This window comes from Oncorhynchus tshawytscha, linkage group LG06 (assembly GCF_018296145.1).
Source record: "Oncorhynchus tshawytscha isolate Ot180627B linkage group LG06, Otsh_v2.0, whole genome shotgun sequence".
NCBI classification, from domain to species: domain Eukaryota; kingdom Metazoa; phylum Chordata; class Actinopteri; order Salmoniformes; family Salmonidae; genus Oncorhynchus; species Oncorhynchus tshawytscha.
This window is the reverse complement of record NC_056434.1, coordinates 60,027,091-60,053,895: the sequence shown is the minus strand read 5'-3', so window position 1 is coordinate 60,053,895 and position 26,805 is coordinate 60,027,091. Positions and strand designations below refer to the sequence as shown.

General features: G+C 40.4%; 2 protein-coding genes across 5 annotated transcripts in view; one reads left to right on the top strand and one right to left on the bottom strand.

The window, feature by feature from the left end:
* Window positions 1-7,991, bottom strand: part of fam83ha (family with sequence similarity 83 member Ha) — a 49,706-nt gene extending 41,715 nt beyond the window's left edge. For 2 of the 4 annotated variants that reach the window (XM_024424382.2, XM_042323468.1), the window contains exon 1: window positions 7,669-7,991. The gene's annotated coding sequence lies outside the window, so the exon portion shown is untranslated. Of the gene's footprint in view, window positions 1-6,741; window positions 7,612-7,668 lie in introns of those variants that run through there. The other 2 variants (XM_024424383.2, XM_042323469.1) reach the window with 2 other exon arrangements.
* An 8,154-nt stretch (window positions 7,992-16,145) lies between these two features.
* Window positions 16,146-26,332, top strand: LOC112252783 (IQ motif and ankyrin repeat domain-containing protein 1). The gene is made up of 11 exons (XM_042323467.1): window positions 16,146-16,570; window positions 17,081-17,209; window positions 22,346-22,485; window positions 22,774-22,938; window positions 23,028-23,219; window positions 24,532-24,657; window positions 25,021-25,160; window positions 25,558-25,663; window positions 25,756-25,819; window positions 26,064-26,172; window positions 26,309-26,332. Exons 1-10 carry the CDS (start codon window positions 16,489-16,491, stop codon window positions 26,072-26,074), a joined length of 1,155 nt encoding a protein of 384 aa, XP_042179401.1. The 5' UTR covers window positions 16,146-16,488; the 3' UTR covers window positions 26,075-26,172; window positions 26,309-26,332.
* The last annotated feature ends 473 nt before the right edge of the window (window positions 26,333-26,805 follow it).

Here is a 26,805-nt window from a genome sequence, read left to right as displayed (position 1 = left end):
TCCCTTTGTTAGTAATTGCTGCAATATAGCCTGTTCAAAAATTTTGTGAACATTTAAACCAGTTCGAAATTGTTATATTTCTTTCTGTTGAGAAATTTTCTTTGGCCAAAATTAAGTTCCAAGTGTTTGCCGCAATATAATAGCCTGCTCATATATTCCCTATAAACAATGAATTGGCCCAGATGACCCTGGGCCAATTGTGCGCGCCCTATGGGACTCCCAAATCATGGCTGGTTGTGATACAGCCTGGAATGTTCTGTAGTGACGCCTCTAGCACTGAGATGCAGTGCCTTAGACCGCTGTGCCACTTGGGAGCCCTGGTTTGACTTACTATTGATATTACCCTAGTAAAGTTTAGAAACTTTTGTGAAGGTGTGGTGTGGTGTTGGATTCTAACTTCAAATATCCTTATTCATTTTACCATATTATAACTGGGTGTATGGAAATCTACTGATTGAGAAAGGGGAGTGTAGAAAGTGTACATTCTGCCAGAACATGTTATTGTCAAATCTCATGTATCCTATGGAGAGAGGCAAAGAGTAACAGTCTGGTTTCAGTCACTGAGAAGGTTGGATAGCCGTGGATTAGGGAGGAGTGAGGAATTTGGGCAGAGGTCAGGTCAGATGAAGTGAGAAGGAAAAGACAACATTTAAGTTCCTGCCTAGCAACAGAAATGTATTGGCTGTCTAGAGGAGCAAGGAGTAGACTCCACCTAGAAGGAGGGTAGAAATATATGTGCCTATGTAAACATGTCTTTGTCTTTTCAGCTGTTTGACTCAGTGGGTGAATAAACTTGGTTTGAGCTTTGACAAGTTGTCAGTTAGCTTCTGCCAAACAGAGTGGAAAAACTAACAGTGGCTATTATTAAGCTTTAGCTACTGAAAGCCTATGAGGAAGAATGTTTCAGGCCTACCAGAGTTACTCCTATAATATAACATTAAGATGTTTATCTTTATACAAAAATATTCAGATAAAAAATGAACGAATTAACCTCTTTCCGTAAGTCTATATCTGTATAGCAGACCTAGTAGCCGTCTGACATAAAGAAATGCATGTCAGTGTTGTAGCATGCCTACAAAGTTACCTAGCATGTTGTAGCATGCCTACAAAGTTTGTAGGCATGCTACAACACTGACATGCATTTCTTTATGTCAGACGGAACCTATATTCCATAATATTTCCTCTAATGTTGTGCATATTAGCCTACCCCCTCTTTCTCCATTGTTGCTTTATTCCAGTTTGCCTAAATGAAATGTTTAGTCGTCCTGATCGTCATCATTGTAATGACATGCTTGAATAAAATAGGACTAGAATAGGATGCAGATGGCTTTCTTTTCTCGTCACGAACATTGACGGTTACGGGTCTGAACAAATAACTGCTATAGCCTTATCCCCATCCCGTGTTCTCTCTTCTTTCAAACTCCCCGGCCCGTGGCCATGAGTGCTAATTGTCTGCTGTATTTCACATGCAGCAAACAAGAGCTTGTCCCTCTTTTAAAAGTCTATTAGTATAAGTAATGCTAAAAATGTATTATTCTAGCAAACTATTCTAGTCTAGATTTTCCTGGGATTAGAAAAGCTAAGGAGCGTTTTTTTAAAGGAGAGAACCTAGCAGAGCGCATGGTGCGTATTGCGCAAGAGACCGAGGCTATAAATTAGAAGCTTATGCATAGCCCATCATTCACTAGCTAAATATAAGTCTAATAACTGCATTGAATTTATTACCTGAAATTATAACCTGAATGAGGTAGGCTAGGACATATGTATACACTACCGTTAATAAGTTTGGGGTCACTTAGAAACGTCCTTGTTTTTGAAAGAAAAGCACATTTTTTTGTCCTTTAAAATAACATTAAATTGATCAGAAATACAGTGTAGACGTTGTTAATGTTGTAAATTACTATTGTAGCTGGAAACTGTACGCCTATGTAGATATTAATGGAATATCTACATAGGCGTACAGAGAGGCCCATTATCAGCAACCATCACTCTTGTGTTCCAATGACATGTTGTCTTAGCGAATCCAACTTTATCATTTTAAAAGGCTAACTTATCATTAGAAAACCCTTTTGCAATTATGTTAGCACAGCTGAAAACTGGTGTTCTGATTAAAGAAGCAATAAAACTGGCCTTCTTTAGACTAGTTGAGTATCTGGAGCATCAGCATTTGTGGGTTCGATTACAGGCCAGAAACAAAGACCTTTCTTCTGAAACGCGTCAGTCTATTCTTGTTCTGAGAAATGAAGGCTATTCTATATGAGAAATTGCCAAGAAACTAAAGATCTCGTACAGCGCTGTGTACTACTCCCTTCACAGAACAGCACAAACTGTCTCTAACCAGAATAGAAAGAGGAGTGGGAGGCCCCAGTGCACAACTTAGCAAGAGGACAAGTACATTAGAGTGCCTAGTTTTAGAAACAGACACCTCACAAGTCCTCAACTGGCAGCTTCATTAAATAGTACCCACAAAACACCAGTCTCAACGTCAATAGTGAAGAGGCGACTCCGGGATGCTGGCCTTATAGACAGAGTTGCAAAGAAAAAGCCATATCTCGGCAAAACACAGACACTGGACAGAGGAAGACTGGAAAAAGGTGTTATGGACAGACAAATCTAAGTTTGAGGTGTTCGCATCACAAGAAGAACATTCGTGAGACGCAGAAAAAATGAAAAGATGCTGGAGGGGGTTCTTGACGCCATCTATCAAGCATGGTGGAGGTAATGTGATGGTCTGGGTGTGCTTTGGTGGTGGTAAAGTGGGAGATTTGTACAGGGTAAAGGGGATCTTGAAGAAGGAAGGCTATCACTCTATTTTGCAACGTAATACCATACCCTGCGGACGGTGCTTAGTTGGAGCCAATTTCCTCCTACAACAGGACAATGACCAAAAGCACAGCTCCAAACTATGCAATAACTATTTAGGGAAGAAGCAGTCTGCTGGTATTCTGTCTATAATGGAGTGGCCAGCACAGTCACCGGATCTCAACTAGAGGTCGACCGATTATGATTTTTCAACGCCGATACCGATTATTGGAGGACCCAAAAAAGCCATTACCGATTAATCGGACAATTTTTATATATATATTTGTAATAATGACAATTACAACAATACTGAATGAACAAGGAACACTTTTATTTTAACTTAATATAATACATCAATAAAATCTATTTAGTCTCAAATAAATAATAAAACATGTTCAATTTGGTTTAAATAATGCAAAAACAAAATGTTGGAGAAGAAAGTAAAAGTGCAATATGTGCCATGTAAAAAAGCTAATGTTTAAGTTCCTTGCTCAGAACATGAGAACATATGAAAGCTGGTGGTTCCTTTTAACATGAGTCTTCAATATTCCCAGGTAAGAAGATTTAGGTTGTATTTATTATAGGACTATTTCTCTCTATACCATTTGTTTTTCATATACCTTTGACTATTGGATGTTCTAATAGGTACTTTAGTATTGCCAGCCTAATCTCGGGAATTGATAGGCTTGAAGTCATAAACAACGCTATGCTTGAAGCATTGCGAAGAGCCGCTGGCAGACGCAGAAAAGTGCTGTTTGAATGAATGCTTACGAGCCTGCTGCTGCCTACCACCGCTCAGTCAGACTGCTCTATCAAATCATAGACTTAATTATAATATAATAACACACAGAATTACGAGCCTTAGGTCATTAATATGGTCAAATCCGGAAACTATCATTTCGAAAACAAAATGTTTATTCTTTCAGTGAAATACGGAACCGTTCTGTGTTTTATCTAACGGGTGGCATCCATAAGTCTAAATGTTGCTGTTACATTGCACAACCTTCAATGTTATGTCATAATTACGTAAAATTCTGGCAAATTAATTTGCATCAAGCCAGGCGGCCCAAACTGTTGCATATACCCTGGCTCTGCGTGCAATGAACGCAAGAGAGGTGACATAATTTCCCTAGTTTAATATTGCCTGCTAATATGAATTTCTTTTAACTAAATATGCAGGTTTAAAAATATATACTTCTGTGTAGTGATTTTAAGAAAGGCATTGATGTTTATGGTTAGGTACACATTGGTGCAACGTCACTGCTTTTTTCGCGAATGTGCTTCTTAAATCATCCGTTTGGCAAAGTAGGCTGTGATTCAATGATAAATTAACAGGCACCGCATTGATTATATACAACGCAGGACAAGCTAGATGAACTAGTAATATCATCAACCATGTGTAGATAACTAGTGATTATGTTAAGATTGATTGTTTTTTATAAGATACATTTAATGCTAGCTAGCACCTTACCTTGGCTCCTTCAAGCACTCGCATAACAGGTAGTCAGTCTGCCGCGCAGTCTCCTCGTGGAGTGCAATGTAACCGGCCATGATCGGTGTCCAAAAATGCCGATTACCGATTGTTATGAAAACTTGAAATCGGCCCTAATTAATCTGCCATTCCGATTAAATTGGTCAACCTCTAATCTCAACCCTATTGAGCTGTTGTGGGAGCAGCTTGACCATATGTTTTATTTTTTTTAATTTTTTTATTTAACTAGGCAAGTCAGTTAAGAACAAATTCTTATTTTCAATGACGGCCTAGGAACAGTGGGTTAACTGCCTGTTCAGGGGCAGAACAACAGATTTGTATCTTGTCAGCTCAGGGGTTTGAACTTGCAACCTTCCGGTTACTAGTCCAACACCCTAACCACTAGGCTACCCTGTTCCCATCAAGACAATCCAATTTGTGGGAGGTGCTTCAGGAAGCATGGGGTGAAATCTCTTCAGATTAACTCAACAAATTGACAACAAGAATGCCAAAGGTCTGCAAGGCTGTAATAGCTGAAAATGGAGGATTCTTTGACGAAAGCAAAGTTCAAAGGACATTTTTTTCAAATAAAAATCATTATTTATAACCTTGTCAACGTCTTGACTATATTTCCTATTCATTTTGCAACTCATTACATGTATATTTTCATGGAAAACAAGGACATTTCTAAGTAACCCCAAACTTTTGAATAGTGTATCTATACAAAAGTATGTGGACACCCCTTCAAATTAGTGGATTCGGCTATTTCAGCTACACCTGTATCTGACAGGTGTATAAAATAGAGCACACAGTCATGCAATTGCCATAGACAAACATTGACAGTAGAATGGCCTTACTGAAGAGCTCAGTGACTTTCAACATGGCACTGTCATAGGATGCCACCTTCCCAACAAGTCAGTTTGTAAAATTTCTGCCCTGCTAGAGCTTGCCTAGTCAACTGTAAGTGCTGTTATTGTGAAGTGGAAATGTCCAGGAACAACAACGGCTTAGCCGTGAAGTGGTACGCCATACAAGCTCACAGAACGGGACCGCTGAGTGCTGAAGCGCGTAGCGGGTAAATATCATCTGTCCTCTGTTGCAACACTCACTACCAAGTTCCAAACTGCCTCTGGAAGCAACGTCAGCACAATAACTGTTTGTCGGGGGCTTCATGAAATGGGTGTCCATGGCCGAGCTGCCACACAAGCCTAAGATCACCATGTGCGATGCCAAACATCAGCTGGAGTGGTGTAAAGCTCGCCGTCATTGGACTCTGGAGCTGTGGAAACGCGTTTGACTTCTGGAGTGATGAATCACGCTTCACCGTGATTCACCGTGAGAACCGCGCTGTCTGGTTTGCTTAATATAAGGAATGTGAAATGATTTATACTTTTACATTTCCTTTATATACTTAAGTGTATTTCAGCAAAGTACATTTACTTTTGATACTTAAGTATAGTTAAAACCAAATACCTTTAGTCTTTTACTCAAGTAGTATTTTACTCTGTGACTTTCACTTTAACTTGAGTCATTTTCTATGAAGGTATCTTGACTTTTACTCGAGTATGATCATTGGCTACTTTTTCTACCACTGGTATGTCTACCACTATGTTGAACAGTATTATATGTTTTGGATGCAATTTGAATGGAGATGATGGATGAAAAAAAGCCTATGAAAAAGTGAGCACTGATTTAAAGCAACAATATTCAAGTGACATGCTGTTTTATAACTCTACAGCTGAAAAAAATAAAATAAATCTTTACAATTAAATAATAAGGTGATACCCGAAAGCCAGATGGAGATGTGTAAATTAGACACGCATTTAGCCCTTATATGACTGTAGCATATACTACAACAAATCTAGGGACCATGATGGAAATAAGTCACTTCATTGTGCAATACCATGATATTGAAGTGCTCAAAGTCAGTATGTTTTGTTTATTTGTTGTGTGGTGCATTGGTACAGAAACCTATAGGTGGAACATTTGTTGCATATATTTGATATAATTATAGATATGGCATCAAAGTGTTGAAATTCTGATTCCCACTAGAAGATCATTGTCTGCAACCGGCTCTGATCGTTAAGTAATGAAACAGGAGCGCATAGAGAGCCCATCTGTGGTGGTCAGCGAACCCTCAACCTTCTGGCCATAGCCCCGCAAGGCATATACTGAGCCACAAAAACATGCTGAAGTGGCAAAGTCGATATCCACGTTTATAAAACAGGGTTATTCATGGGAGTAAACATTATTTTGAGTTCATTCTGTGAGGGGGGTGTTCAATTTATTTTACAGTAGCCTACAAGGGGAGGGTCATGTGATAATATGTGTAATGTTGTGGAGGGGGTGCATTCTTTTTTTTTTAGGACACCTTGAGTTGGACCAGCTCCCCTCGTAAATGTCGATCTGTCCCTAATAGAAATGTCCCACACTATCTTCCTATATCCTGAAAAACTTTAAGAACTAACCTTATGGCATAACTGAGATTCTTCCTGAATTTAATCATCCATGGTTTCAGTTTAGGCTATTATGATGTAGTCCTTCTCTTGAACCGGTATTCCCCACTGAGACTGTATCGCATTCCTAGTCTGGCTGGACTCCTCAAAAATAGCGTTCTGCGTGGCTTGATCACCTACCCAGACAGAACCAGTTTATTTTCATGCTTGCTTGAGGCATGTTAGGGAGAATGGAAGAGTTTCAGAAGTGAGAAAGAAGCCCGTCTCGCAGATTGCCGACGAGTTATGCCCCGCCTCAAAGTAACCCATCCTAACTGCAAATGTTCAATGAATTCCAGTTTCGTGACATGGACGCAAAAATGTGGTGTTATATGGTGCTTTCAAGACAACTGGGACTCGGAAGAAACGAGGTGAATTCACGATGTCAGTGATCTTCAAGGCGGAAAGTCACTTTTAGAAAGGGAGCTTTAGAAAGAGGCCCGAGTTCCCGATTTGGGATTCCGAGTTGGATGACCGTTCAAAACTATTTTCCCAGTCGTCTTGAACGCACTGAAGTCGGAAGTCTTGAGATTTCCAAGTTCCTGGTGTCCAGTTATTTTGAACGTGGCAGTATAAACGTATTTCATCCCATTCTACATCATTTAGGCCTACATGACAGGAGAAATAAGAATATTTTTTAATACTACAAAAATGACCAAAATTAGTGGCGACTATGACACTGTCAAACAGATAAATGAACACGACCTGGGCCAGTTTTCCAAAAACATTTTAGGCTAAGTTCATTGGATCCTATGGTTTTAAAATAAACGCAGCCTTATTAATATGCTTTTGGGAAAACGTCCTTGCTCTTGACCTGGCCTAGGGCCAATAAAAAGAGGGGAGACATATTGTACAATATTAGGAGGCTACTAATTCAACTTTCCAGTGGCACTGACTCACCCAATGATGAAGATGGATAGCATGAATATGCGTAGCCTAGGGTTCTCACTGTACAGGTGATTGTCTCAAGATAGCGCCTGACTACTTTGAAAAACAGTGCTGTTCGTTGTTGAGGGAAAAAAATGGTAGCTTCTACTGACAAATTAGTCTTCTCTTTCGAGCAGTAGGAATTTGCTTTCCAAACGTATTTCCCACGATTGTATTTTGAAATTTGCGAAAGGCCTTTAGCTATTCACTGACAGCCTGAAAAGAAATATTATCCATAGAAATAGAATCCATAGAACGAAAGTGCCCATTCAAGTCAGGACTAACAGCCATTTTGAGCATACCCATGAGTTTACGACTCAAATTACGAGGGTGAGGTTCCCAAACCCTTCCCAGATAGCATATTTGGTTCCTTGGAAGTTGTGATAACGTACATTTTTGGTTTCCCATTGGTTCTTGGAAAACAGTTTTTTTGAGAATGGAAGTGAAAAAGCAGGCTGTTTTGGGAAATTACATTCTTAGGTTGTAGGGAGGTTCTGAGAAAGTTTTTCTATATTTATTTAACTAGACAAATAGGTTAAGAACAAATTCTTATTTACAATGACAACTGGTAAGGGTAACTGCCTGGTTTAAGAGCAGAATAACAGATTTTTACCTTTTCAGTTTAGGGATTTGATCTAGCACCTCTTCATTGCTGGCCCAATGCTCTAACCACTTGACTACCTACCACCCCAATGGTTCCCCAAAAAGTTTTCCTGGGAGGTTTTATTAACTTTCTGAGAACATAAATTATATGTTATTTGAAAGTAATTATATAACATTCTGAGAACATGTTTCAAGAATACTTCGATTAACACAGCTAACTTAGGGTAACTGTTTTGAACTCCAAACACAGATAGGATACATGGAAATGAATGTGCTTAGGCTTTAATCATTCAAACACATTTTAATATTGCAGATAGATTGTGGCTTCCGTCAATGTAAATGTCTGCATAATTTTGAATCTCCCATATATACACTACCGGTCAAAAGTTTTAGAACACCTACTCATTCAAGGGTTTTTCTTTATTTTTCATATTTTCTACATTGTAGAATAATAGTGAAGAGATCAAAACTATGAAATAACACATATGGAATCATGTAGTAACCAAGAAAGTGTTAAACAAAACAGATTCTTCAAGTAGCTACCCTTTTCCTTGATGACAGCTTTGCACATGGTTGACATTCTCTCAACCAGCTTCATGAGGTAGTCACCTGGAATGCATTTCAATTAACAGGTGTGCCATCTTAAAAGTTAATTTGTGGAATTTCTTTCCTTCTTAATGCGTTTGAGCCAATCAGTTGTGTTGTGACAAGGTAGGGGGTATACAGAAGATAGCCCAATTTGGTAAAAGACCAAGTTCAAGTTATGGTAAGAACAGCTCAAATAAGCAAAGAGAAACAACAGTCTATTATTACTTTAAGACATGAAAGTCAGTCAATCCTGAAAATGTCAAGAACTTTGAAAGTTTCTTCAATTTCAGTCACAAAAACCAGCAAGCGCTATGATGAAACTGGCTCTCATGAGGACCGCCACAGGAATTAAAGACCCAGAGTTACTTCTCCTGCAGAGGATAAGTTCACCTCAGATTGCAGCGCAAATAAATGCTTCACAAAGTTCAAGCAACAGACACATCTCAACATCAACTGTCAACATCAACAGAGAAGACTGCGTGAATCAGGCCTTCATGGTCTAGTTGCTACAAGAGGAGTAAAACAAGGGTGTCTGCTGTCAGTATATTTATTTGTTATGGCCATCGAAGTGCTACTGTAGCTATTAAAATCAGATCAAATAACAACATTAGAGGATTTGAAATCAAAGGCTTAAAAACAAAGGTGTCCTTGTATGCTGATGACTCAAATTTTATATTAAGTCCGCAAGCTAGATCCCTGCAATGTCTCATTGAAGATCTAGATAACTTTTCTGGCCACTCTGGACTAAAACATAATGACCATATTACGTATTGGATCTTTAAAAAAAAATTTTTACATTACCCTGCAGTTTACCTATGAAATGGTCTGACTTTGAAATAGACATACAGTGCATTCGGAAAGTATTCAAACCCCTTGTCTTTTTCCACATTTCGTTACGTTACAGCCTTATTCTAAAATGGATGAAATATGTTTTGCCCCACATCACACACAAATGACAAAGCAAAAACAGGTTTTTAGACATTTTTGCAAAATATTCAGTAGTCAGACCCTTTCTTTGTTGAAGCACCTTTGGCAGCAATTACATCCTTGAGTCTTCTTGGGAATGATGCTACCAGCTTGGCCTACCTGTATTTAGGGAGTTTTCCCATTCTTCTCTGCAGATCTTCTCAAGCTCTGTCAGGTTGGCTGAGGAGCGTCGCTGCACAGTTATTTTCAGGTCTCTCCAGAGATGTTAGATCGGGTTCAAGTCTGGGCTCTGGCTGGGACACGCAAGGACATTCAGAGACTTGTCTTGAAGCCACCCCCTAATTGTCTTGGCTGTGTGCTTAGTGTCGTTGTCTTGTTGGAAGGTGAACCTTCGCCCCAGTCTGAGGTCATGAGTGCTCTGGAGCAGGTTTTCATCAATAATCTTTCTGTACTTTGCTCCGTTCATCTTTCCCTTGGTCCTGAATAGTCTCCCAATCCCTGCTGCTGAGAAATATCCCCACAGCATTATGCTGCCACCACCATGCTCCACTGTGGGGATGGTGCCAGGTTCCACGCTTGGCATTCAATCCAAAGACTTCAGCCTTGATTTCATCAGACCAGAGAATCTTGTTTCTCATGGTCTGAGAGTCCTTTAGCAAACTCCAAGCGGGCTGTCATGTGCCTTTTACTAAGGAGTGGCTTCCGTCTTGCCACTCTACCATAAAGGCCTGATTGGTGGAGTACTGCAGAGATGGTTGTCCTTCTGGAAGGTTCTCTCATCTCCACAGATAAACTCTGGAGATCTGTCAGAGTGACCATCGGGTTCTTGGTCACCTCCCTGAGGCACACCTACCTTCCTTCTCCCTTCGATTACTCAGTTTGGCCAGGCAGCCAGCTCTAGGAAGAGTCTTGGTGTTTCCAAACTTCTTCCATTTAAGAATGATAGCAGCCACTGTGTTATTGGGGACCTTCAATGCTGCAGACATTTTTTAGATAGTCTTCCCCAGTTCCGTTCCTCGACACAATCCTGCCTCAGAGCTCTACGGACAATTCCTTCGACCTCATGGCTTGGTCTTTGGTCTGTCAACTGTGGAACATTATATAGACAGGCGTGTGCCTTTCCAAATCATGTCCAATCAATTGAAGTTACCACAGGTGGACTCCAATCAAGTTGTTGAAACATCTCAAGGGTGATCAATGGAAACAGGATACACCGGAGCTCAATTTCGAGTCTCATAGCAAGGGTCTGAATACTTATGTAAATATGGTATTTCTGTTTTTTATATTTAATACATTTTCTAAAATTTCTAAAAAACTTTTCACTTTGTCATTATGGGGTATTGTGTGTAGATTGATGAGGGAAAAAACAATTTAATCATTGTGGAAAAAGGGAAGGGGTCTGAATACTTTCTGAATGCACTGTACTTGGTATTCATATCACAAAATATATAAATTAGCTCTACACAATGAATTTCAATAGAAAACTAAGAAAAATAGACAAAATCCTGCAACCATGGAGAGGTAAATACCTTTCTATTTATGAAAAAAATTACACAGATTAACTCCTTAGTCATATCTCAGTTTACTCAGTTATTTATGGCGCTGCCTACTCCGGATGTTTCATACTTTTTTGTTGTTGTTGCTTCATCTGGGATGCTAAACCAGACAAGATGAAGCGTGCATATCTATATAATGAATATAAACTGGGTGGGCTGAGATGATTAAATATAGAAGCACAAAAGCTCTCTCTAAAAGCTTCACTTATACAAAAGCTTTACTTGAATCCAAAATTGTTCCCAAGTAGATTACTAAGGAAAGCTCATCCCTTGTTTAAAAATGGCCTTTTTGCTTTGTGCAGATTGCCATTTCTCATTTTCGATTCATTGAAAATGAAACCCTGTTCAAAGTATCTCACTTTTTCAAACAAGCAATGCAGAGATGGTTACCATTTCAAATTCATCCCCCAGAAAAGATAGAACAAATATTACAACAAATATTATGAATGAACTCAAATGTGCTGGTTGATAAAATATTTGTATTTATGGAAAATTTGTTTGAGAAGGCTATTCTGTTTTTAAATTATATTGTAAATTGGAGGGGTAGAATTATGTATTTCATGGAGCTATCGGAATTACATGGGAAGGTCTGGTCAGTCCAAGATTACAACCAATTGATTACAGCACTACCCCAAAAATGGAGAAGGCAGGTGGCAGTAGAAGGAGGTAGGGAACTGGTCTGTCTGCCTAATACAAAGGATCAAAACTGGGGGAGGAACAAGAATAGTATAAATAGGAAAATATACCAGTTTAATTTAAGAACCAGGATGTTGACAAGCTGTGCCATACAGATTGCAAAATAGTTGGGAAGATATTTTTGATAATTTAAGTAAATGTAATCTTTACTTCAAGTCAGATGTTTATATGTTATGTATAAAAGGCATATTTATGCATTGTTTACTATTTCGATTTATTTAAAACAATGTCATTGTTGGAGTTCAGGTGTTTGACGGGATTGGTGTGACTAGGTGCATTCTTTTCAAATAAATATGCTTATTCATTCATAATTATGGATACATTCTGCAATTAGTTAAATTGGGATTTGAGTCCTCAACAGAACATGCCAGTTTTGAATTGCTTTAATACAGCAGTGCCTTCTGACACCATTAATTAAAATAGATTTCACCTTGTTCATATAGTTGGCAGACATTCTATGGGATGAAATATAAACCTCCACTGGCTGACGGAGAAGAGGATTTGGTAAAATAAGGGTATGTTTCTAATATCATCTAGGTAGGTAAGTAGCTAGCAAGTTAGGTAGATTCTTGGCAAAATACTAGCCTCGTTTGTAAATATCTGACTGCTACTAGGATAGTATTCTATACAAGACAACAGAATACTGCAAATTGTAAATATCTGACTGCTACTAGGATAGTATTCTATACAAGACACCAGAACAAATGCAAGACAACAGGTATTAGTTAAATAAAATATGGAACAGTAAATAAAAATGCAAAATATATAGTTTGTTTGGATCAAGGTAGCTAATGAATGGTTGACAATAGAGCCTCCCACAATGCAGGCGATGGCTGCAGGATGAAGTTGGTGAAGAGCCCTGACAGTATTTCTCAGTAAGACCAAAATAATGGTGTTCCAAAAAAGGTCCAGTCACCAGGACCACCAATACAAATTCCATCTAGACACTGTTGCCCTAGAGCACACAAAAAACTATACATACCTTGGCCTAAACATCAGCTCCACAGGTAACTTCCATAAAGCTGTGAACGATCTGAGAGACAAGGCAAGAAGGGCCTTCTATGCCATCAAAAGGAACATAAAATTAGACATACCAAATAGGATCTGGCTAAAAATACTTGAATCAGTTATAGAACCCATTGCCCTTTATGGTTGTGAGGTCTGGGTTCTGCTCACCAACAAAGAATTCACAAAATGGGACAAACACCAAATTGAGACTGCATGCAGAATTCTGCAAAAATATCCTCTGTGTACAATGTAAAACACCAAATAATGCAGAGCAGAATTAGGCTGATACCCGCTAATGATCAAAATCCAGAAAAGAGACGTTAAATTGTACAACCACCTAAAAGGAAGCGATTCCCAAACCTTCCAAAACAAAGCCATCACCTACAGAGAGATGAACCTGGAGAAGAGTCCCCTAAGCAAGCTGGTTCTGGGGCTCTGTTCACAAACACAAACAGACCCCACAGAGCCCCAGGACAGCAACAAAATTAGACCCAACCAAATCATGGGAAAACAAAAAGATAATTACTTGACACATTGGAAAGAATTAACAAAAAAACAGAGCAAACTAGAATGCTATTTGGCCCTAAACAGAGAGTACACAGTGGCAGAATACCTGACCACTGTGACTGACCCAAACTTAAGGAAAGCTTTGACTATGTACAGACTCAGTGAGCATAGCCTTGCTATTGAGAAAGGCCGCTGTAGGCAGACCTGGCTCTCAAGAGAAGACACGCTATGCGCACACTGCCCACAAAATGTGGTGGAAACTGAGCTGCACTTCCTAACCTCATGCCAAATGTATGACCATATTAGAGACATATATTTCCCTCAGATTACACAGATCCACAAAGAATTTGAAAACAAACCGATTTTGACAAACTCCCATATCTACTGGGTGAAATACCAGTGTGCCATCACATCAGCAAGATTTGTGACCTGTTACCACAAGAAAAGGGCAACCAGTGAAGAACAAACACCATTGTAAATACAACCCATATTTACATTTATTTAATTTCCCTTTTGTATTTTGACCATTTGCCAATCGTTCAACACTATATATATATATATATATACATGATATGACATTTGTAATGTCTTTATTCTTTTGGAACTTATGTGAGTGTAATGCTTACTGTTATTTTTTATTGTTTATTTCACTTTTATATATGACCTACTTCACTTGCTTTGGCGATGTTAACATATGTTTCCCATGCCAATAAAGCCCCTTGAATTGAATTGAAGAGCAACTGCAGAAACTTGCAGTCGACTGCAGTCAAAACTTCATGACCTTTGATCACATGATTTTTCTAAAGTTCATGCAGTCTACACGTTGGCGCCAGGGGAGAACGACTGACCCCTCTCAATGAAGCCACGTAAGTTCAAGGCCGAGCGCGTTACAGCATTGTTAGCAGAAAACAGAATCCCCCCATGATAGTGAATAGGAAAATCTCTTTGTAAAAAACAAAAAAATTATTTGAGGACAATCATGATAACAATAATTGCTTATAGTGCACAATATGTATGTCATTGAACCGATTATTTTAAACTTGCACACAGAGGAAGTTATAAGGATATATTATATGACAGCCTGCAGTCCCCCGGTCACCCTTCAACTTTACTTACTCAACGAGAGGCTGCACATCACTCCCTGGAGTAGCTACAGCCCTTATTGATGTCACTTGCAGGCGATTTTAGCTTGGATGTTTGCGTATAAACACATCCCCTGAACAAGGCAGTTAACCCACTGTTCCTGGGCCATCATTGAAAACAAGAATTTGTTCTTAACTGACTTGCCTAGTTAAATAAAGGTAAAATAAAATAAAATTTAAAAAAATTCCCCCGCCTCACAGATACTATCTATGGAACAGCAAAGATATACGATTTAAAAATAAGTCTCTTTTTTTCGTAACTGGTTTGAGAATAAAATGATTTTGGTTGGTCAGTTACTGAATGAGGATGGATATCTACTCTCATATGGGGAATTTCTTGATAAATTAAAAATTCCAATAACCCCGAAAGAATATGCAATTGTTTTTGATGCGATTCCAAGGGGTGTTGTATCTCTTTTAAATTCCTCTGTGGTTGATGTAAGTAAACATATATTTACATTAAAATATATTAATTGGCAACATTAACATCAAAGATGAATGTAGTAATAAACAGATTAGGAAAATTGTTTGTGATACTACAATTCTTTTGGTCAAATATCTATGGTGATATAACATGGGGGAGAGCATGGAAAATTGCTAACAAATATTGTATCAGTAACAAGGTATAGGAAGTTTCATTTAAAATGTTACATAGCATTTATCCTGTGAAACATGTTTTGGAAAGATTCAAGCTGAATATTGATTATAAATGTGATTTCTGTGGAATGGAGAAGGAGACCATTTTGCATTTGTTTTTTTACCTGTATTTATAGTATAATTTTTGGGATTGACATACAGAATTTTGTTACAAAACAAATAGGACCGGTTGTACTATTTAATGGTTTTGATATATAATGATTTATTTCAGAAATTCTGACATTGATAAAGATGTAGTATATTTAATTAAACTGCTAATAATATTAGGTACGTTTCATACTCACAAATGCAAATGGTCTAATTCAAACAAAAATGCAATTAAAACTTGTTGTATTATTAATGAATATGATTTGTTTGTTTAGGATTCCTGGCAATGTAAATAGTTTGTATGTATGCTTATTTGCATGTGACTATTCCTCTTGTTTGTTGATATTTGTTAATAAGGTTTAAGTGCCTTTGAACGGGATGTGGTAGTAGGTGCCAGGCGCAACGGTTTGAGTGTGTCAAGAACTGCAATACTGCCGGTGTTTTCACGCTAAACAGTTTCCTGTGTGTTTGAATGGTCCACCACCCAAAGTACATTCATCAAACTTGACACAACTGTGGGAAGCATTGGGGTCAACATGGGCCAGCATCCCTGTGGAACGCTTTCGACATCTTGTAGAGTCCATGCTCCGACGAAATGTGGTTGTTCTGAGGGCAAAAGGGGGGTGCAACTGAGTATTAGGAAGGTGTTCCTAATGTTTTGTACACTCAGTGTATACAGTAATTGGTAGGCGCAAGTCAGACAATGCAACACACTTTCAAAATGCAACACACTTTGAAAGGCGTTGACCAAGAATGGTTACCGAGTTGACAAAAGACATCCGCTAGAACGCGCCTATTGACTTGAACGTTGACAAACCCATTCTATTCATTCTATTTCTATTTTACCTTCGCGTGAGACCAAGCCGCGCAAGTGTTACTATGGTGACCAGTGAGAGTTCAGGAAGGGATTGTGAATCCAACAGCTAATTTGCGTAGGTTTGAAACCATAATGTATTTTTGGCTAATTGTACTAGAGTAATGGGCTTCTAGGCTGGTTCGTCGAACTATTATTTGGACAAAATATGAATTCACGTAGTACTAAGAGCCCAGGGAAAACTAGAGCCAAGGCACCGTCGAAGGGAGCAGTCCAATCATCAGATGCAGGTATGCAAACCATGACTAGCATTGGAATTAAACTTCAAGTAGAGGTGTCTAACGACGTTAGCCATTGGGGATCTGATTCCCGAATATGAAAGTATTTTAGGCCTAAGTAAAATGTTGTCTGAAATGAAGATGCAAAACAATTGGAGGTTGAAGCTGTTTAATAGGCTTTATATCAATTAACGTTAACAAGTTACCAATATCTCCAGCCCATTTTAAACACCAAGTAACATTAAATTAGTGTAAGGACCCTGGGTTTATAATCGTGGAACTCGACACGCGCCGGACCTCGGGCTAGAAGGTCGAGGGTTCGAAACCTGCTCCCTGCCTGTTTCATTACTTTACTTTGCTGTAAAAATTTAAGTATGTACCTAAACTTGTGATGGTACATGTTTTGGTTAATTGGTTTTGGTTACCATCACATTAACTGTGTCGGCCGTCTGTACATAGAGATGTGTTTCTCTTTCGCTTAATGTGTAGTCTAATTTCCCCTCTTTGTTTGTGCTCTGGAAGGTGCCTCCCCCCAGCGCAGACAGAGCACTGGTGTGACCCAGGGTGGCCAGTCCAAAGGCAAAGCTGATGCTGCCAAGACAAGACGTAACACCTCTGCCAGTGCCAAGACAGTGCAACCACCAAAGAAAAGTACTGCTCTGCATTGCTCATTCTTATCATGCCAAATTAGTCAATGTACCTTTAGCTTACTTCCATTGCAACAATGTAAAGAAGTGCTTTTTTGATTGTCCTCATATACCTAGGCCATAGTCATCAGTTGAGATCTGTGTGCCTAATGCTTGTGTAGTAGAAGTGAAACTCGCCCGTAGTATGTTGGCTGAGGTACATTGGTGACAGGATACTTCCCTGAGATCTAAAAAGCTGCTGTCGCTCAGGGCATGATAGACTATATTGTGTTGCTTGATTTATGAGAAAGCCAGTTAAGCATGCTCATCTCAAGTTAGGACTCGACCAGAAGAGAATAATAATTGCCTCCAGAGTGGTGCAGTGGTCAAAGGCACTGCATTGCAGTGCTAGCTGTGCCACTAGAGTCCGGACTCTGTTGCAGCCGTCCGCGACTGGGAGACCCATGGGACAGCGCACAATTGGCACAGCGTCGTCCTAGTTAGGGGAGGGTTTGGCCCGGCAGGGAGGTTCTTGTCCCATCGCGCACTAGTGACTCCTGTGGCTGGCTGGGCGCTGACATGGTCGCTAGGTGTATGGTGTTTCCGTTGACACATTGGTGCGGATGGCTTCCGGGTTAAGTGGGCATTGTGTCAAGAAGCAGTGTGGCTTGGTTGTGTTTCGGAGGACGCACGCCTCTCCCGAGTCCATACGGGAGTTGCAGCGATGAGACAAGACTGTAACTACCAATTGGATACCATGAAAAAGGGGTGGGAAAAAAAGGAGAGAATAATAATTTTTCCCTAGGATCGGCTGTGTTCTTCTTACCGGGGACAGTGTGCAATCACACATTCATAAACCACCCTGGAGTTCAAAAGAATGAACACATTGCTTACATTACACAACTGTCTGTTACTCTTCATTACACCCAAGGGAGTCTGATGTGGTCAAAGGAAATTATGCAAGCTTGAAAACAATCCCTCATTGTTTCCTGCAGGCACCACCCAAGGCACACATGGGAGCAGTAGGAACTATAGAGAAGGGAACATCAACTACATTCAGCCGCAAGCACATTTTTTCTTGAGCGGATGATCGGGGGCCGAAACATAATAAAAAATAAAACATTTAGACTGCAAATTTACCGCAAGAAGCCTAAACAGATATAATATTTGACTAAAACTGTCACGCCCTGACCTTAGAGAGCCTTTTATTTCTCTATTTGGTTAGGTCGGGGTGTGATTTGGGTGGGCATTCTAGTTTTTCTATTTCTTTGTTGGCCGGGTATGGTTCCCAATCAGAGGCAGCTGTCTATCGTTGTCTCTGATTGGGGATTATACTTAGGCAGCCTTTTTCCACCTTTAGTTTGTGGGATCTTGTTTTTGTGTAGTTGTCTTCTGCACTGCATATAGCTTTACGGTCATTTGTATTTTGTTGATTTTTCGGTGTCATTTAATAAAAGAAAGATGTACGCCTACCACTCTGCACCTTGGTCTCCTCATTCCATCAACGAACGTGACAAAAACCTTGATTACATTTGGAAACATTGACCTGTGCAGGGTGCCGTCTTTCAGATGGGACGTTAAAATGGGTGTCCTGACTTTCTGTGGTCATTCAAAATCCCAATGGGATTTATTGTAAGAGTAGGGGTGTACGCCCTGGTGTCATGGCAAAATTTCCAACCTGGCCACATTCCATCATGGCCATCTAATCATCCCCCTCATTCCTAATTGGCGTATATCACTCCTCACCTCTACACCTGATAGTTGATGTGTGGTGAGAGTTCTGGCACAAAAATGGTCGCTGTGCATCACTGAGTTGGGTGCTACACATTGATGGTGGATGAGGTGAGTTTCCCCCTACTATGTAAAGCGCATTTAGTACCTCAGTTATTTTTATATATTTTTTTACCTTTATTTATCTAGGCAAGTCAGTTAAGAACAAATTCTTATTTACAATGACAGCCTATACCAGCCAAACCTGGACGACGCTGGGCCAATTGTGCACCACCGTATGGGACTCCCAATCATGGCCGGTTGTGATACAACCTGGATTCAAACCAGGGTGTCTGTCGTGATGCCTCTAGCACTGAGATGCAATGCCTTAGACCGCTGCGCCACCCGGGAGCCCAAAACATCTCTCTGTTATCCGTGGGAACTTTGGGAACAGATTTTCAAAATTAAAATCCATTGGAGCTGATTTCCTGGTGTTTTTACGTTCTTTTATGTCCAACAATGAAAAGGCCCCCCCTCACCCCCACAATAAAATAATAAAATAACCAATTTCTTATTTTATACATTTTTTTTTCTCATAAAACTTGTGGGGGGGGGGGGCAAATAAAACCACCGGCATGCCAAATTCACAGCGGGCCGCCATTTGGGGAACCCTGCTGTAGAGCATGTAAAATTAAGTTGTCTTCAGTACATAAATAATTGCCTCACTACATATCATAGAGCGGGATTCATAGCTTTGACAGCTGTTGCCGTACTCCTTTAGTTAACAAATGAGCAATTATGTTGATGTCACGTTCTGACCTTTATTTCCTTTGTTTTGTCATTATTTAGTATGGTCAGGGCGTGAGTTGGGGTGGGCAGTCTATGTTTGTTTTTCTATGTTTCGGCCTAGTATGGTTCTCAATCAGAGGCAGGTGTCATTAGTTGTCTCAGATTGAGAATCATACTTAGGTAGCCTGGGTTTCACTGTGTGTTGGTGGGTGATTGTTCCTGTCTCTGTGTTTGCACCAGATAGGACTGTTTTGGGTTTTCACGTTTTTTGTTAGTTTGTTCATGTGAAGTGCTTTATTAAACGTGAATCAAAATAACCACGCTGCGCTTTGGTCCGCCTCTCCTTCACCTCAAGAAAACCGTTACAGTTGAAAGCCTTTTCAGCTGTAGCTCTCAGATGGTATTCATGAGATGGTATGAAATACTAGGCCTACATTCCTTTTATGTACAGTATATTATTATTTCCATTTAATACAAAACTTTTATTTAGATAAATGCAGCAAATCAACTTAAATAAAAATTGATAAACCATATACAGTGCATTTGGAAAATATTCAGACCCCTTCACTTTTTCAACATTTTGTTACGTTACAGCCTTATTCTAAAATGGATTAGATAAAAAGAAAATCCACATCAATCTACACACAATACCTGATAATGAAAAATCGAAAGAAATAACGTATTTACATAAGTATTCTGACCCTTTGCTATGAGACTCAAAATTGAGCTCAGGTGCATGCCGTTTCCTTTGATCATTCTTGAGATGTCTAAAACTTGATTGGAGTCCACTTGTGGTAAATTCAATTGATTTGAGATGATTTGGAAAGGCACACATCTGTCTATATGTAACAGTATAGGCTTTACGTCCGTCCCCTCGCCCTGACCTGTGCGCGAACCAGGGACGCTCTGCACACGTCAACAGTCACCCTCGAAGCATCGTTACCCATCGCTTCACAAAAGCCTCGGCCCTTTTGTTGGAACCAAGATAGAACTCTTTGGCCTGAGTGCCAAGCATCACGTCACCTGGCCTATACCATTCCCACGTTGAAGCATGGTGGTGGCAGCATCATGCTCATGCTGTGGGGATGTTTTTCAGCGACATGGACTGGGAGACTAGTCAGGATTGAGGGAATGATGAACGGCGCAAAGTACAGAGAAATCCTTGATGAAAACCTGCTCAGGACCTCAGACTGGGGTGAAGGTTTGCCTTCCAATAGGACAACGACCCTAAGCACACAGTCAAGACAACACAGGAGTGGCTTCGGGACAAGTCTCTGAATATCCTTGAGTGGTCCAGCCAGAGCCTGTACTTGAACCCGATCGAACATCTCTGGAGAGGCCTGAAAATAGCTGTGCAGCGACGCTCCCCATCCAACCTTCCAGAGCTTGAGAGGATCTGCAGAGAACAATGAGAGAAACTCCCCAAATACAGCTGTGCCAAGCTTGTAGTGTCATAGCCAAGAAGACTCAAAGCTGTAATTGCTGCCAAAGGTGCTTCAACAAAGTACTGAGTAAAGGGTCTGAATACTTATGCAAATGTAATATTTCAGTTTTTGTGTATTTTTTTATTTAAAAAATCTTAGTCATTATGGGGTATTGTGTGTAGATTGTTGAGGGATGTTGATCCATTTTTAGAACAAGGGTGTAATGTTACAAAATGTGGAAAAAGTGAAGGGCTCTCAATACTTTCCGAATGCGCTGTGTTTATTAAACATATAGGCCTATATGGGAAATTATAATAATAAAAACTAGAAATAGCCGTCGTCAAGTTCAACATACTGAGCAGCACAAAGAAACGGAATCCTCCAGGTTAAACAAATATTTGGGCTGTACAGATAGGATTAGGCTGTAAAGTCGACTGTACAATCTTATGTATACTGCACGGGTGTTGTTGTGTGAGTCTGTGGCTTTGCTTTGTTACTCTTGTCAGGTTGTTATTGTAAAAGAGAATATGTTCTCTAACTTATCTGGTTGAACAAAGGAAATGAACAAATAAACCTTGACGGACAAAGACAATACAATGAATCTGTACTGAGGCTAAACTATACTGAAACAATTAACTTTGATTCCAAAACTAAATTAAATAAAAACTATCATGAATTATGTCCAGTTTGAGTTATTTTCTCTAAACTTTGGGGGAAAATCGAATGGGGTCGAGTTGGGTTTTCAAGCTTTTGGGTTTATAAGCCACTGTATCTGGCGGGTAAATGCAGCCAGGAGAAGGCGATCACTAGCTAATAGGGGAAAAATTGTCTGGCTATCTAACTTGGTTCTTCTTACATGTACTACTACAGTTAAAAAGCATTGGATTGTTTCCTTCCAACATATTTTTTTGCACCAATCACAACGCTATTCCTTTTAAATCCAAGTCATATTGGGATTTACTTTATAATTGAAACCTAACCTAACCTTACCCATCATCTTATGTATTACTGCCCCAGAGTTGCAATAAGTGAAGTAAAAAACACAGACACAAATGGTTACAAGCCTACCACGCATGCTTTCTGCAGCTAAACACTAAAACTGGATCTAAATCATATAAAAAGGAAATAGAAATATTTTTAGACAACTAAAACTAAATAAAAAATGTGCAAATCGAAACTAAACTGAAATAACAGGGACTTGTTTGTACTCACTGTATGCATGTTTATTGTTGTTGTAGATGTAGAGCTGACTCCAGTGGAGCTAGCTGCAGTGACCATCCAGCGGGCCACTCGAGGCCTGCTGGCCAGGCGAGAGCGGGTTCGGAGACAGAAGGAAAAACAGGACTATGAAGACCTTATGGATCGCTTGGAGAAAGAGGTTAGCTAATTATATGAAAATGACAGTGTATGAAAATGACATTATATGAAAATGACAGTGTTAGGTTTGGATTTATAAAGTATATCAACATATTGAAATTTGAAATCATGAGTAATAGAACTCTTGGCATTACACGTTGACTCAGATCTCCTCCTTTGCTTGTTCTTCTTTCAAATAGCATCCGTGAGTGTGCTTGAGTGTGTTGTAGTCTACAATCAATGTAATGTCATTGTTTCTGAAAATGAGAAGTGTGTGTACCCTGAAAGGTGTGTTTTGATTGGCCTGCAGGCTTTTGTGGCACTGGTACGAAGAGAACAGGAAGAGGCGGAGTGGAAAAGGAAGAAGGACGAGGACGAGAGAAAGGGGAAGAAGGAAGAGCAGCTTCTGCGAACTCGACTTCTGGAAGCAGCGTTCGATGGAGATGCAGAGGAAGTGTTAGCAATTTTGAAGGAGGTGAGACTGATATGTGATATCTGTGAGATCTGTGTGGACAAGTAATGAAGACATGACAAAGATTAATAGATGCACTGGTCCTTGTCTAGGTGTCTGATAGGGACACAAAGCGTGGCCTTGGGTTGGATGAAGCAGGCAAACGCCAGCGGCTGCTAAACCAACTTTTCATGATTAACATCACAGATGCCAATGGCAACACAGCAGTGTCAGAAGCAGCAGGTGGGGGTCAGCCGGAAGTCATCACCTTATTGGTGGAAAGGGGTGCGGACATAAACACACGGGTGAGAGAATGCAGCACGAACATAAATATTAGCTCTTGGTCAGATGAGAGTGAGTGTCTTCCCTCACCCACCCATTCCCACTGACACACACAAACATACAGTCGTGGCCAAAAGTTTTGAGAATGACACAAATATTAATTTTCACAAAGTCTGCTGCCTCAGTTTGTATGATGGAAATTTGCATGTACTCCAGAATGTTATGAAGGGTGATCAGATGAATTGCAATTAATTGCAAAGTCCCTCTTTGCCATGCAAATGAAATGAATCCCAAAAAAAACATTTCCACTGCTTTTCAGCCCTGCCACAAAAGAACAAGCTGACATCTTGTCAGTGATTCTCTCGTTAACATAGGTGTGAGTGTTGACGAGGACAAGGCTGGAGAACACTCTGTCATGCTGATTGAGTTTGAATAACAGACTGGAAGCTTGAAAAGGAGGGTGGTGCTTGGAATCATTGTTCTTCCTCGGTCAACCAGCTGAGGACTGGGGTAAAGTCATTTTCTCTGATGAATCCCCTTTCTGATTGTTTGGGGCATCCGAAGAAAAGCTTGTGTGGAGAAGACAAGGTGAGCGCTACCATCAGCCATCGGTCAATCCTCAAGAGGCGGGTGGACAAACAAAAACACACAAATTCTGACAAACTCCAAGCATTGAATATGCAAGAATGGGCTGCCATCAGTCAGGATGTGGCCCAGAAGTTAATTCACAGCATGCCAGGGTGGATTGCAGAGGTCTTGAAAACGAAGGGTCAACACTGCAAATATTGTCTCTTTGCATCAACTTCATGTAATTGTCAATAAAAGCCTTTGACCCTTATGAAATGCTTGTAATTATACTTCAGTATTCCATAGTAACATCTGACAAAAATATCTAAAGACACTGAAGCAAGAAACTTTGTGGAAATTAATATTTGTGTCATTCTCAAAACTTTTGGCCACGACTGTTCACATCTATTGATAGGCAGTTAGTCTAGTGGTTAGAGTGTTGGGCCAGTAACTGAAAAATTGCTAGATCAAATCCCTGAGCTGACAAGGTAAAAATCTGTCGTTTTGCCCCTGAACAAGGCAGTTAACCCACTGTTCCCTCCCCGTCATTGTAAATAAGAATTTGTTCAATACCGACTTGCCTGGTTAAATAAAAAAAACAAGCATGACTTGACTTACACCCTTTCTTTGAAAGTATTTGTCTTCCACAAATTTTCTCCAGCAGGCAAACAGCTAAATATATCTTTCTGAGTATTGGAGTTAAATGTCCATGCCTAAGGCCTAAGCAATTGCAGAAGTATGTCAGGAAGTGGTTTTTTTTGTTAATAGGGTGCATTTGGACGGACTCCAATCTACAGAGCTGCGTTTGGAGGCCATCTTGGGGCAGTGCAGACTCTTCTACAGCTTGGGGCAGACCCGAGGACCCATGCAGAGGATGGTAGCACTCCAGAGCAGGTATGAGTGACTGTGTGTGCGCATAGACAATAATCCGGGTTCTTTATATATGTGTGTGTGTGTGTGTGTGTGTGTGTGTGTGTGTGTGTGTGTGTGTGTGTATGTATGTATGTATGTATGTATGTATGTATGTATGTATGTATGTGTGTGTGTGTGTGTGTGTGTGTGTGTGTGTGTGTGTGTGTGTGTGTGTGTGTGTGTGTGTGTGTGTGTGTGTGTGTGTGTGTGTGTGTGTGTGTGTGTGTGTGTGTGTGTGTGTGTGTGTGTGTGTGTGTGTGTGAGAGAGACGGATACAGAGGGTGGCTGTGTAATTGTGTTTTTACAAGCCATGTTTGGGCTTATGTGTTTGTGGACATGTTCCAGGTGGCTTCTGAAGAGGCTGTGGTTGCCACTTTACAGAACTGGGATCTGAGTGCCACTGACTCCATGCTGTCGAAGATGAAGGCAGAGGAACAGAGGAGGGCGGAGGAAGAGGAAAAGCAGAACGAGGCGGAGACTGACCGGTAAGAGTCACGCCCAAGTGTTCAACCCCTCCCACTCAAAACAGAAACCTTTCGTAGAGTATGACACTCTCGAAACCCAACCCTATGCTCCCAAACATAGTCTAATTAGGTCATGTCTCATGCATAAAGCATAGACAGCAGAGTAAGGTACACCATTTAGCCAGAACAGTAAGAGAAACTGAATAGCTTGGCCAGAGATCAGATGTTGTGTGCACTCATTATTTGTACTATATGTAATATGTTTATATCTATCTACTTCCCCTCTCCTTCAACACAAAGGCACATGAGTCCTGTTAAGTCACGTCATCAGGCCAGTCCTGCATAGTCACTTTTGCTGAGTTGAGGACAGATAGAGAGGATAGCTGACATGATTTCCCCACACATTGTTCACTGATAGGGGGAAACAGTGCAAACGTGCAAACCAAAAATGGCCTGTGTTTTCCCCCAGCCTGAAAGGGGAGGTGGATCAGCTCCAGAAAGAGCATGAGCGATGCCAAAGAGAGGTAAGACACATCTGGAATCAATAGTTACAAGATGAACAGGGAAAATGTCCCTTTCATCACTCTGACGTCACTCGCCCTCTGTGTGTATATAGCTGCAGAAGACCTTCGTTGAGCTGAATAAGAGGATCACAGAACATGATACATGTGTGAGGAAGGGTATGGAGGAGCAGGCTAAAGTCACCTTGCTGGTAGTCACTGTACTTTTTTAGCACACTGCTAAAGTTGTATTGTCTCAGTACTGATGTATGTATTGTCTCAGTACTGGTGTGTGTGTGTGTGTGTGTGTGTGTGTGTGTGTGTGTGTGTGTGTGTGTGTGTGTGTGTGTGTGTGTGTGTGTGTGTGTGTGTGTGTGTGTGTGTGTGTGTGTGTGTGTGTGTGTGTGTGCGTGCGTGCATAAAGGTGGTTCATGAAGCTGAAGATGTGTTGGCAAAAGCTCAAATAGCAGCTCATGAGGCTGCAGGAAAACTATCCCTTGCCAAGCTGACACTGAGAGAGCAGTCTGGTGGTGGTATGTAATGTCACACGCACACACACATGCAGGTACACCCCCCCCACACACACAGACACAGAGACAAACAAACACACCTTTCCCTGGAGCAACACAAAATGTAATATTCTCACAGTGTGTGTTTATGTGAACTAAGATGCTGTCCTGGACCGTGGTGGGGTTCGTTGCCCGGTTCGTGACCTTGAGGAAGTTCTTATTAAAGATGTAGGCGGCAAGATCAAGCAGGATGGCAGGTAAAAAAAATTATAATAATTACTTACTCACTTTAGTATGACTTTTTGCCCTCAGGTTAGCTGCTCAAACAAAACGCAAACAGGTTGTTCATCTCTCTGTATTTAGCTAATCGCTCTGTTTACAATTTAACATTAGATTCAGTTAATTAAGTTTATCCACACTGGCTGTGTATCTGATGTTAGGTGGCCCCTGCTTGTGGATACCTATGGTCAGGCTGCCACATTTCTACGCTACAGAGACACTAACTACCTGGACGCCTTGCACCCTGGAGACATGCAGCCTGACAAACTGAGACTCGCTCTACTGGGGGCCATCAGGTGTGAGAGAGAGATATTACAGGGGTGCCGGCAATGAGCACCCTAAGCCTAAATTTGAGTTATGCACATCAACGACAGCAGC